This window comes from Papio anubis, chromosome 4 (genome assembly GCF_008728515.1).
Source record: "Papio anubis isolate 15944 chromosome 4, Panubis1.0, whole genome shotgun sequence".
Classification (NCBI taxonomy): domain Eukaryota; kingdom Metazoa; phylum Chordata; class Mammalia; order Primates; family Cercopithecidae; genus Papio; species Papio anubis.
This window is the reverse complement of record NC_044979.1, coordinates 35,367,898-35,381,588: the sequence shown is the minus strand read 5'-3', so window position 1 is coordinate 35,381,588 and position 13,691 is coordinate 35,367,898. Positions and strand designations below refer to the sequence as shown.

Genomic DNA, 13,691 nt, shown 5'->3' with positions numbered 1-13,691 from the left:
TATCTAACTAGACTTATTTTATACTCTCTTGTTTTTGCTTTATATTTTGAAAAATAATTTGTTTCTCTTTTTTTGGGGGTCTTTCCTTTTCTAACTGGTTGATTTCCCTATTATTTTCATTTCTTCTGAGCAGATTTTGTCAGTCTTTCTCTAGTGTCTTATTGTATTTTGAAATTTTATTTTCAAATTTATTCTGAGTGGTAGCTTTATTCTTGTGTTTTCTTTTTCTGCACTCCTTTTTTCTCATCTAGCACTTTTACAGTTTCTTCCAGTCAGTTCCTAGTTCCTGGTTCATATGTGTCTTATCTTGACACCCTAGAGTTCTTTTCTTGCCAGCATAGCATGGATCCAGTCATCTAGCTGAGTTGGGTAGTATGGGTGATGTCTTGGCTGGGAAGCTGGGCAGTGTTTGCTTCCTGTGAGCCACCACAGCCAGCGGTCAATCCAGCTCTTTCTGTCTTTCACAGGTTTGAGAAAACCATTTTCCAGCCCTTAGTTTCTGGCATTTAACCTGACTCTGGCCTCTGAATGTCATGGGAGTGTTTTCAACCACAGTTTTCCACCTTCATGCCACTTGTTTGCTCTTCCTTCTCATCCTGATCTACAGAGATCTTTATTTGCTTTGTGTTTGCAATGGAGAAGGAGCTTGGGAAGGGAGGATCCTAATTGTCTAAAACCTCTTCTAGACTGTTAATCATAGACTTTATATATAGAAAAACTTATTTAAGATGTGAAAATATTTGGTAAGTAGACAGATAAATCTGTTCTCTGACTTATGACTATAGTATGGGCAAGTAATACTTACGAATGCTTATCATGTGTCAGATACAACACTTGGCACTCCATGTGACATTTTATTTAACCCCCACCAAGATTCTTTGGGGTACATAGTGTAATTCCATGCTGAACTAAGGTTCAACGATCACATTGCTAGCGTGTGGTAGAGTTGAGATTTGTCCACGTATAAACTCTATTATAGTATATATTTTTAAAATTTACTACCCTGTTCCCAACATTTAAAGCAGTACTTGGCATACAGTATATGGTCAGTAATATTTCTGAGTGAGTAAGGTTCTTCTTTCTCTTCTTTCTAATATTGTTTGTATTTATATATCTTATAAAACACTAAATCTATATCTTAGGCATAAAGTTCCTTAGCATAGAAACTTCTTTCTCTTTGTCTTGTTCCCTTTTCTCTGTTCTCCCCTCCTTTCCTGGAACTGGATATTTTGCCTCCTGCCCCAGTGGGTGAATATGTTTACAGTTTTCCTGCAGCCCTCATCTCTCTTGCCAACAAACAGCATTGGAACTAAAATGTCTACCCGCATAGGTGAAATCCTCCATCACAGACATTCCCACTTACCCAGCCCCCAATTAACAATATCAAAGTCATATCTCATCTTAACCACCTCAAGTGCACAGCTAGGGCACTTGCTGAAGGGGTGAAAAAGGCAAAGAAAGCTATGACTAGGCAATTTGGATAATGACTTTTTCCTCCTCACAAAGTTCTGACTGTCAAGTTATCTTAGAAAATGTGACTGATTATATTTAAAAATCACCGTGGTTCTCTTTTAAATTATAGCCCCACATGGAATTAGAATATAAGTTGGCTTTAAAATATAGTTTTTTCATCTCTTCTGCTTCTTTAAATGACATACTGACTGATATTAGGGAGTAATTTGGCTGATGAATTAGTACGTATGTGGGTATGATCTCTTCTCAGCACAGCGTGAGAAAAGCAGAGCCAATCACAGACCTCAATCACCGCAATCGATTTTCTAAAGAGAACACAAAGCAATTAAAAAAGGAGAAAAATCATGCATTCTAAATCTCTGTGCTACAAGAAAAACACCATTAGTATTTGACAGAGCCTGTGAAGGGCTTTGTATGGTTCTTGGTATTCCTACCCCTACTGCAGCAGTGATAAAAAGACTCAATTTATATTAATTGCAAAGTTTAAAGTGCTTTAAAATATCTTCATTTTGGAAGATGGAGAGTAAAAATAAGCTCAACTACAAAGTCAAGGAGAAATAACTAGCTTTTTTTATTTTCTTTTTGTTTGTTTCTTTTTAGCCAAAATGGATAGCAGAGAAAACCAATTATTGATGGCCCACTATACCAGTTATTGGGAAATTTTTAGTTCCTCCTTTCCACTCAACCTCCACACCTAACCGGCACCTGAGACACATTGTTTTCGTACTCTTTACACAGTGGAACTGGAAAAAGATACAGAAGTAATCAGCTCTCCAACCTGACTATACATTTGGATATGATCAAAATGCAATCCATGAACTACCTGCTCCAGAATCACCTGGGGAGTTTGTTCAACGTGCAGCATCCTACACTTCACATTAAGAGTTTGTGACTTTACACAAGTATCTCAGGTGAATCTGGGGAACATTTGGAACTTTTTAAAAAGAGCCTTGCTCATTTTATAAATAAAAAAAAGTGAGCCAAGGGTAGCATGTCTGAGTCACTTGGGGAATGTTTCAGAATATGCTATGTTAATCAGGACAGGATAAGCTATGCTGTGGCAAAAGTTCCAAAATCTCAGCAGTCTAAAACAACCAATTATTTCTTACTCATACTATTTGTCCATCATGGGTAGAGGTTACTTCGTGATCCAGGCTGAGAGAGGCATCACGTCAACATGTGCTTTCGTGATTGCAAATGCATGAACAATGATGTAAGGCAATCTGAGCACAGCTTTTAAAGATCTGATATAAATATCATTAAATAAGCAATGACATCATGGGCTTGGAAGTCAGACAGATTTGTATTTAAATCCTCTTGCTCCTTTTGTGGACTGTGTGACTTTGAGCACATTTCTTGACCTCTCCAAGTTTCTGTTCTTCTGTAAAATGGGGATGACTATTTCTAATTGTCACCATGAGGCTCACAGTGGGCATCCACATTTATTATTGTTACCAAACAAGGTATAAAACATACTATGGGAGGAAGAAAGAGCTTTGTGGAAGGGACAGCCTCTGGTTACACCTACATTCTTCTTGTTCTGTCCTTTCATCATTATTTTCACTCTATCGAAGTTCCTTCCTTTCATCAACCTCTTTCTCCTGCATTTTCTCCTTCCTACCAGGTCCAAAGCCTTACATCCTTCTGCCATGCAAGATCATCCATTCACCCAACACAGTTATTAACTATCTACTATGTGACAGGCACTGGGTTTCGTGCTGGAGGAGACAGAAATTTAAACACTATACTCCATGTTCCTGAGATATTTACAGTCTGGAGAGAGAGACAAAGATAAAGCAAAATGGAAGACACACTGTAATGGGGGCCAATGTATCCATGATGCAATGAGAGCATTGAGGATGATCTTCCATTTACATCACAGCCTGAGCCTTCCTTCCCAGGAAGCACAAGGCAAGAGGAGAGGGCATTCTAGGAGGAGGATACAGCATATGTGAAGGCGGAGAGACAAGAATAATCACAGGTATTCTAGAAACTGCAAATAGTGAAGTATTGATAAAGAGGAAAATGCAAATGTGGGAGATAGATATTGGGGACTGTGTGGTGGAGGCTTTTAGGACAAATAAATGAAAAGTCATAAGTATCCATCAGCATACCAATCTTTTGTTTAGATATTTTTCCATTATAGGCAAAAGGGAACCATTGAAGAATTTTGATTTTTCACAATAGGACTGAGTTGGCATTTAAAAAATAGTACTCTGGCCAGAGACTGTAGGAGAAAGTGTGTAAAAAACAAATGGTCTATGGAATAAAGAGATAAAGACAGCTTCAAGGAAAGCAGTGCCAACAGGAAAGGAAAGAGAGGAGAAGATGAGATTGAGAGGGCAGATTTAGGAGGATTTAGATTAAGGAGATGAAACACCATATTAGTGATGGGGGCTTGTGGATATTTGAAGCATCTGAGATGACACACAGCTTTCAAGCCTGTGAATGGAGTGAAGGGTAGTGGCATTCTCTGACATAAAGAAAACAGAAGGAGCAGCAGGTTGTGGGCAAGTGGGACTGCATGTGGTTAGGGGAACAGAGAGGCTGGAGGATGATGAATCCTTAGTGGTTTATCCACTTTTTAATTACACCTTCATAACCCAAATGATTTCTTTAAATTATTTGGCATGCGTTTACATACAACCTTCTTTTGCCATTAATGTTTGTCATACTATACAATGACTTCCCAGTAATTCTGCAAGCTACTTAAAGACAGAAACATTTTAAACTTCTGCTTATATCACACAGTTAATCTGGCACAACACTTTGGGCTGGGAAAGTTCTTGTAAAATATTTGTGAAATAAAAATATATTATCAAAATTGGATTTTCTGATTTTGTTGAGCTACCACATTGCTATTAGCATGATTTCTATTTTTTTCTTGTTCTTCATCATTTCTTCACTCTTTGGTGTCCAAAATATTCACTTACTTGCACTTTATAGAATTTTCTTCTTTATCTTAAATCCCTACAATATTTTTATGCCAACATTTAAAACAGCATCACTTATTTCCGTTAATATATTTAATTATTTTATTTGGCCCTTTAAAACTTATTTGTTTTCTTAGAATTCTCTCCTCCCTCTTCTTTCACTTATAGTCTTTTAAAATTATCTCCCACTCATTTTCATTTTCTTTGACAAACTTCTCAACCTACCACTTCCTCCTTCTAGGGGATGCTTCACTTTTTAAAGTTTATATTTCCTTACAATAATATTTCTCCCATCTGTTTATTTTATTTTTATGTCTAGCAACATAAGTCTCTCATTATGTATCATTTTGTTTATTTATTATTATTTCTATTCTCACTTTGAAAGTCATGATGCTTCAAGTGAATATATCATGACTTTCAAAGTTAGAATATAAAATATTTTCTAGAGAAATCAAAAATATTTTCTGAAGAAAGAATTAAAATTTGGTACTGGTTTTACAACCCATCAACTAAGAAATGCTGCTCAGTACATGTGTGGTTGTTTCCTTGTCTCCTGATCTTAAAAAGGGGTCCTGATTAATGAGTAAGCTAGATGGAGTAGGTGTACCTGGAAGAATTGCACTCTACAAATATAATATATTGTTGTTTGATTTTCCTCTCTTCTAACAAATCTGGCCTTCTTTTTGTTTCATGAATAAAAATACAAAAATAATCCAATAACTGGAAAAATAAGTAAGGAAATAGTATTGACTGCTGAAAAGAGTAAAAATTAACAAAATAGTCAAAAAAGAACAAAGTTCCACAGAGAATATTACTGAAATTATGCCAGGTATACAAGACCAATTTTACCGAGATTTTAACTGCAAATATTTAAAGAAATTTCTCTCCAAAATGAGAAAAACTCAGTGTGATTATTTCATTCAAATAAAAAGCAATTACACTCCAGACTTTTTTACTGATCATTAACTACTAATTGGGTAAGGACTGAGATTACCATTATGTTTAGGAGACAAAAAGAATTTCTGATGCTCAGTGTAAATCAATAAGAAAATGGAATTTCATTAGCAAAGTGAGATTCACACCAATGTACTAGGAATATATTTATTATGACCATGGAAGCTATAAAGACACAGATACTAAGTTGTGATTAACATAATTGGCTCTAGAGTCAGACAAAAGTTGGTTGGAAAAATCTACGTAACCAGATTTTTGCAAGCTGCTTGCCTGTTTTTGTCTCTATTTCTAATTTGTACCCAAGTATGGAGAAAAGGGGCACCGTATCCTGACAAACTGATTGACCGGCTTAAATAACTGGGGCTCTGGGACACCCAGCAAGTGATATCCTTTATAGCTTCAGTTCTCATAAGCCTATCTTCAGTGGTTAGAATCACTGCAACTTTCTACCTTAATGACGTTGTGTACCATGAGGTCAATTGAAGAAATGGTTAAAACATAACTCATCCATTTGGCCTGTCTAAAGCATTTTCATGAACAGCAATGCCTGTGTTGTTGATACATGATTAACAAGCCATGAGAGAGTAAATCTTCAAAAATATACAAAAGACTAAAACAAAATCACTTTTAAAGCATGAATTCTGAGTTCTGACAGGACCCAAGCTCAAATTTACTTTCTGGAGCATGTAGGTGGCCTTTGGTGAGTTACATGTCTCTGAGCATCAATTCCCTCAAATGTAAAACGAGAAGCACATTTGTACTTGTTTATTGGTTTATGATAGAGGTTAAATTAGATAATTTGGGGAAAGTAGTTGGCAGAATGCCTGAAACAGACTCTGCAAATCAGTCTATTCTCCTTCCCTGTTAATAATACATTGAAAAACCAGTTAGGGTCTTTCTTCATTCATGACACTTTTTTGACTTTAGATGGAATTAAGACAGAAGTTAAGGCCAGTCTATTGAACAACTCAATAACCAGTAGGAAAATGAAGGAAAGAAATTAGTCAATAATTCATTGTTTATTGGCTCTATATCCTGTAGATTTATTGTGGTTTTGAAAGAGAAGCTTGGATTTTTGTTTCCGTTGAATGTTTTAGTTAATCTAATATTGTATCTTTAGAAGCATAGGCTCCTCCAGTTTGGTAACCTAAAAGTTAACAGTAAATTGACTTGCATTTATGTTAAAGTAAACGTCTCCTTAAATTTTATACCCTCCAAAGGCCTACATTCTTTAACAAAAAAATTTCCTTTCATTGTAAGCAACAGTTAAAATAATACTCTTTCAGTTTAATTAGCAGTTTATTGAATGACTAAATATATGTTTAAAGTGGCCAACAAATAAAATAATGTTATTGTACTAGGAATAAATCCTCCATTAACATTAATTGAGTTTTAATAAAGGAGTTGATTAGGAGGAAAGGAAAGAGGAACCCAGCTCACCAGATGCAACTTGGTGCCAGACACCTGGTTCCTGCATGAACCTAATGTTCTTTCATCATAGCACCTTGGAAAAAATAACCAGTGGCCGCATTTCTTAAAAATAATATACTTCCCAGTTAATGAATCATGTACTGAAATGATTGCTTTTGATTTATTTACTCATTTTGTTTTTCAAAGAGTTTATATTCATTTCTCTGAAAATTATGGAGGATAATCAAATTGTCATGCATTTATACTTCAAAAGATCAGCACAGATGATATGTAGTCATGACCTAAATTTGTCTTGACTAGTTTAATTTCCTACTTTCTCTGCCATAAGTAAGAACCTATGCTGAGACTAACTCAAAAATATTAAAATATAGCAGAGCTCCAGGTATGAACCAGGATATGGTCATGACAGGATTCAGCCAAATCTAGAGGACTCATGGGACCAGGAGAGTTGCAAAGTGAAGATCATAATGTTGGCAGGGAAGTGGGGTGAGAATTCAGAATAGAGCCCTATTTCTGTGCTGGAATTTGTCATCTGATGGGACTGCCAGAGATTCATATAGGAGACCTCACAAGTAGCCAGGGGTGGGAGTAGCAGGGTGGGAAGGAAAGGGTTAGTCACACAGAATTTGAAAAACAAAACCAACAAAGCCAAAAACAGCTGACTAGGTCTTTTAGTTATTATTATTATTTATAAATTCTGTAAGAATTTGAGGGCTTAGAAGAACTTTGGACCAAAAGGGTCGGGGAATTTTTCCCTTCCTTCCATGTAGCTCTGTGAGACATCAGCACAAGGAGAGACCCAGCCAAGAATGCTGCAGCTGGAAGATTGCACCTGGTGGGAGACAACCCATGGATGCCACAGCAGGGGCCAGTCCCTTCTACAGCTTTGCAGGTAGAGGAGGCCTTGACAGTGTCCAAAAGGACTTTATTAGCTCACATGAATTCCCTTCAGAGGTCGCAAGATCACTGGCAAAGATTTCTGACCGAGGCTGGAGGGACCACCATATTATAGTTAATATGATTCTATTATAACCCAGACTGGTGTAACCTTGATGAGTACCTGTTAGAGGAGAGCATCAGCAGTGTTCTTTCCCACTAAGAGGAGGGACTGTGTATAATGGAGTGCTGGGAATTGCCCCACCTGTGGAGTCAACACACCCAGGGAGACTGGCACTGCACTCTTACTGTGTGTCAGGCACTGCTCCAAGTGTTGGATGAGCGTTTCTTCATTTCATTCTCACAACAAGCCTGCTACTGTCCCCATCTTTCATGTGAGAAAACAGAAGCACAGAGACATTAAGTAGCATGCCCAGGTGACACAGTTTGTAAGTGGTAAATCTGGGACCTGAAGCAGAGAATTTGGCTCCAAAGCCTGTCCTCTTACTACCAAGTGACATTTGTGCCTGACACTGAGAAGGTGCTCGTTAAATGTTTGCTGATTCAAATCATTTTCCCAAGAAATTAAACATGCTTGAGCTTATTGTTCTGGACTTAATGCCCTGACTACTCTTAAAAATCAAACAGAAAAATGCTTACAAGTACACCACAATGAAATAAAACCTGAAATTATCAGAACATGGTACAACGCTTTATTAGATTTTCTGATTGACCAAGGGAAATTACTCTATGCTTTCAATGTCTTCTTTTCCCACAAGGAAACTAAATTTCCAGGAAGTTCTGTGACCAAGCCACAGAGCTGACAAGTAAATTAGTCTGTGCTGGACCTAGGATTTCCCTTGTTCTTCCACCTCTGTCCCCAGCAATTGCTTTGCTGCCTATTCTCAGGGGAAGCGATTGCACTAGCCCTGCATGCTCCCTGGAGAATGACAACTTGAACTGCAAAATCTCAAAGGTTGTGCTTCTTTTGTTCTTCCTCTCATCTAGCTGGTAGGCAGAGAACAATTCTGGTTGAATACTCTATTTATGTTTAATTATGTTTAATCATACTAAGAATCAACCAATGTTAATTATTAAAAAGGGAGAAAATGGACAAAGCATCATGTACAAACATCCTGACTTTAGGCATGAAGTGTCAACACTCATTCAGCTCTGAGCCAGGCAGTTAAACAGCAAACAGTTTTAATAAAGGACAATTAAATAAGTCAGGAAATCCACTAGTCTGTTCTCCAATTTCACTCACCTTGGTGTGGAGGACGATGGGCAGAGGCAGTAAAACCAACACAGTGAGAACCACGAGGAGAAATCGGCGATAAACCATAATGTAACTGAAGAATTTCATTGTTCTGAGCAGGTGGCTTCAATAGTGTCCTCCTCCAAATAAAGCAGATGTTAAATAACCAACTTGGATTAATGTTTTTCCAGCCCGTCACCTTCACTCACTGCCCTATATCGACCAACACAAGTTAAAATTAAATCTCATTTTTTACTGTTTTACTATCACAATTAACACGAAGAGATAAACCCAAGAGTTTTCATGAGAAATCAAAGACCATTTGCTCCTCTGGTTTTTCAAGGAAACCCTGCTTTCTTTGATCACATTCACTGAAATATGGACTGGACAAGCCTAGTAGAAGGCAAAACCATGAAGCTGGTCATTTGTTCACAATAAGGCGCCTCCACCCCTTTTGATGTCCTCTGACTTCCAGAGTCCCTAACTGGAGTAGTTATCACATTGTTGTGGTGCCATGAGTGAGTCTCCACAGGCAGCCTCCATGGCCCTTTCTAAGGAAGTATGTTTTTAGTGTGTAAATTGAAATAACAACTAATTTGGAATTTCAGTATATGGCAGTGAAAGGGAAACTTTTTTTAGAGATGGATTTTTAAGGGATTTCTTGGACAATGTATTGCAAAGCCTTCTACAAAATTTATAGCAAATGTCCTTTTTGTTTAAAAGCAAAGTTCTGTGTATTTCTTGGATCCTATTGTCTCTTTCAACAGGAAACAAAAATAACCATAAAGTGTTTTATATAAACCCTCTATTTTAAGACCTTTGAAGGCTTGACTTGATACTGTTGTGCTGATACAGACTTCATAATTATCAGAGAATCTGCATAGAGATGAGTCATTAGGGACATTCAAGTGGTGTGTGTGTATATGTGTGTGTGTGTGTATGGTGTCTCCACATGAGCATGTGGGAAGATGGAGACTCTTCCAACAGTAATATGGAGGATGTATTTTGAAAATCCTCAGGGATAAGGACCCTGGTTTGTTTCACATTGCGTTGTAAATCGATGGTCCAGAAAACCTCAAGTTAGCAACTACTACTTAGCTTTAGATATAAACGAAACACATTCCCAGCCCTACTAGAATTTATAGTCAATTTCTCTTGACATAGATAGCCTTACTCTTATGTAATCTATAGTTAGCTTTTAGGTCTTATTTCTAATTTCATACTAATATAACTCTGCATTCTCTTTCCATCAAGAAAAACAATTCTCTCACCAGTACTCACCATATTACTGTAAATGAGAAAGCATTTTTTCCTGTAAAAAATTTAAATTTCTAAACATCTATTATGGATAATTATTCAGGAAAATCAGAACAGTAAACAGAAAAAAATGTTTCCAAACCAGAAAGTCTTATTATATCTTGAATTTCTTAGATGAAAGGATAATTACAAATGATGTTAGTAATAAATGGTGAGTGACAATAGGTAACAATAGTATATAGTGTTAAAATTAATTTATGAACTGATTTACTCAAACCAGTTGTAGTACTTATTTTTTTTCCATTAACACCCTGTACAGTTCTATAGTTCATTGCATGCTTTTTTTTAAACTACTACTTTTTGAAGAAACCATTTTTGCTCTCAGATTTCCTTCAGCTACCTGGTGAGATGATTTGAGTCTCACTTTTTCATTTTAGAGGATTTTACTTTGTGAGATGACACCGAAAAATGAAAAGGCATTTGTGTGACATTTAAAGGAAATGAGAACCTATGTGTAGGGAACTGGAACCAGACAGAGGCTAAGGGAAAAGCACTTGACATTTGTCAGTCCCTCCTTTCTGTACCCTATTTTCTTTCTTCTGGTCCTCATTTCTCACCAGAGGAAGGCTCCAGAACCCTGTTCTTATGGTCTCGGCTCTAGCCAGCTGAATCTGCTATGGGTATTCATTATTAAAAAATGCCCTCACCTTCTCCTTACCTTCAGCCAACCTCTTATTCCTCAGTGGTTTTCTCTTCACTGTCACCGAGAGAAAAAATCTAATAAGATAATTTGCACTAAACATGAATGACTTATGTGAGCTGAATGTCTCTGCAAGAGTCACTGGGGAATGAAACTCTAAGGGAGACTTCGGGGTCCCTTGGATACATATCTTAAGGTACCCTTCAAATCACATCACGCTTTAACTAGTTCCATGCCTAGAACAAATTAGTCACAGTTGTGAAATTTCACCTCTTTGTACAGAAAATCATAAATCTTACTACATCATAATTGTGTTACGTTTTATCTAAACTGAATCACACCATTACAGAATCATGAATCAGTTCATTTAAAACATGATTTTCACAAAAACATGTTTTTCTCCCAACATTCATTTGTTCTTAAGCTTCGACTAGCCCTTTATTAAAAAACATGTTTACCAAAAAAATCACAAATATTGTTCATTCATTCATTGTTATAGTTACCTCCTATGTCCCAGAGAGTTTACATTTAGTACCTCATTTAATCTCCAAAACTTGATACAAGTTATATATATGTATTGTTATTATTATTTATATTTTATAGATTTGAAAACTAACATTCAAAGAGGTAAAGTAAAATATCCCAGGTACTAAATGGTAAAACCATTCATTTGAATCCAGTTCTTTCTGGCACCTAAGGCAATGCTTCTTGTACTACGTTTGAGGTCTACCATCATGAACAATCATTTGGCACTAAGCACTAAATCTTCAAGTCTAGAATTTGTATGGAGATACCTGGTTTGGTTAGTTTAGGGACTATAGTTCTGAGGTTTGCCACTGAGCCCTCTGGATGGTCGTAAATTACGTGAAACTCAGGTTTAAGCACAGAGGAAATGAAGGGTTTCTTATTGGTAGTAAAGAAGTTAGATTGTCCAAGATGCTTGAGTGGTCTAACCAACTGAGGGGAGTGGAAACTAGTTTTTATCCAGTTGTCTCACATGCGTATCTCAGGCCTACCTTCTGGTTATCTCTTTCTTAGGCTTATGTTTATAATGTTAACTCCCAAATTTGTGTTCTTCAAGCCTTTCCTTCTTCCAAGAATATGGTTTCATCTCTGTTTTAAATGCTACCCATTGTTGAAGTTTGACCTTGTAGATTCATCTCAAAACCATCCTAACAATCCCAGTGCTTGCCCAAATCCCCGATCCTTGAGTTTCCATGCACACACCCAGGGTGGTCCTTGAGTCAACTGTATTCAAATAGTATCAGGTGCTTGACAAAAATGCAGATTCTCTGCCCTTTTGGATCTAAATGTGACTTTGAAACCTTCATGTTTTGTTGGCACCCTGTGTAATTTTTAACGCACAGTAAAGTTTGAAAATCATAGATAATATCTGTAAGACACATTGTGGCCTATGAGTAGACTGATGTTATTTACTATTTTAATAATGCATGTAAATCTTACATCTTCTGTAAGATTGTTAATTATTTGAGTACAAGGAAGTACAGACTACTTCCTTTGCATCACTTATATCCCTAGTAAAGTGTTGGGTACAAGTAAATACTCAAAGAATACTTTCTCTAAACTTACCTATGAGTATAGATAAATGGAAACCAATTAGCTTCCTTGTTTATATAGTATGGTTTACTCAAGCAGTTTGTCAGTAGAGTATATAGATTTGCAATGAGATATGGCTTTTCAATGGAAAATATTTGCCCCATTGCAAATATACCCATACATATAAACACTTAGATGAAAAAGTGTACATACTCAGTATACACTTTTACTATGCTGGTGAAAACAGCCAGGTGCATTTGTATATAAAAAGACAGTGCGTTTGCTTCAATTATGTGTTTCTATTTTCACTCTTAGGGTTTTTAGAGTTCAAAGTGCATACCAGGTTTATTCAATTGCTATTGTTGAGATTATTGGCCAAAAAATGTAAGCCAGATTTTCTCCCAACATTCATTTGTTCTTAAGCTTTGACTAGCCCTTAATGCAAAAACCCACTCACAGTGTACCCTTAATTATATACTCTGGTTACCTTCATAAATTGCATAACTTACAAGCACTGCGCTGTGAAGGGTATACTCTTTGAGTATATGAGCTGAATCCTCAAACATTTTAGATACAGTTAAAACTAAGATGATCTTTTTTCCTGAGTAGCATCCTGTAGTCATTTACATTAGCACTTTTCAGAGTTTCATTTCTTTTTCTGCTCACCTCTCTATTCCTTAAGATGTTGAGTCTTCTTGATGAAAGAAAAGCATGTAGATTATGTATATAGTAAAATTTCCAGGCTGATGTCAATTAACTATATTAGTTTTTACTTTCATTTCCTAAGATAAAGGATAAAATAATTAGCTGGGGTAGAATAATCTACCCTAGAGACTGTATATTTATACACAAGTCCCTAAAACTTAAATTAACATCATTTATTATTAACCAAAATTTCAATAATTATTATTCCAGTGTAATGAAATAAATGACTGACTGAATAGATGAAGATTGAACTGTGTCCTACAAGGTGAAGACCTGAATGCTCATGAACTGAAAAGGAAAGCAAATTCCTAAACAGGAAGACCTCCTTCTAGCAATAACAGCACCTGCCAGAATATGTCAGCTCTGAAGCCAAGACACCACTGGCCACACCCTCCATCAGGGTGGGGAGGAATAATTTTCTCTTGGCTGAGCCTTACCATATTTTAATCTTGGGTTCTCTGGGAAGTGAAAGAGGAAAATTCAAGGAGCTAGGAATGTAGAGAAGGGAAGAGAAAGGACATTCCAGGACACTTAACATACTATTAGAAAA

At 36.5% G+C, this 13,691-nt stretch overlaps 1 protein-coding gene across 1 annotated transcript in view; it reads right to left on the bottom strand.

Annotated features, from left to right (window-relative positions):
- Positions 1 to 9,076, bottom strand: part of SLC13A1 (solute carrier family 13 member 1) — a 90,728-nt gene extending 81,652 nt beyond the window's left edge. Inside the window, exon 1 of the mRNA XM_003896523.4 lies at positions 8,932 to 9,076. Within this exon, the coding sequence (XP_003896572.2) occupies positions 8,932 to 9,030 (99 nt within the window). The 5' untranslated portion in view covers positions 9,031 to 9,076. The remainder of the gene's footprint in view (positions 1 to 8,931) is intronic.
- Between the last annotated feature and the right edge of the window lie 4,615 nt (positions 9,077 to 13,691).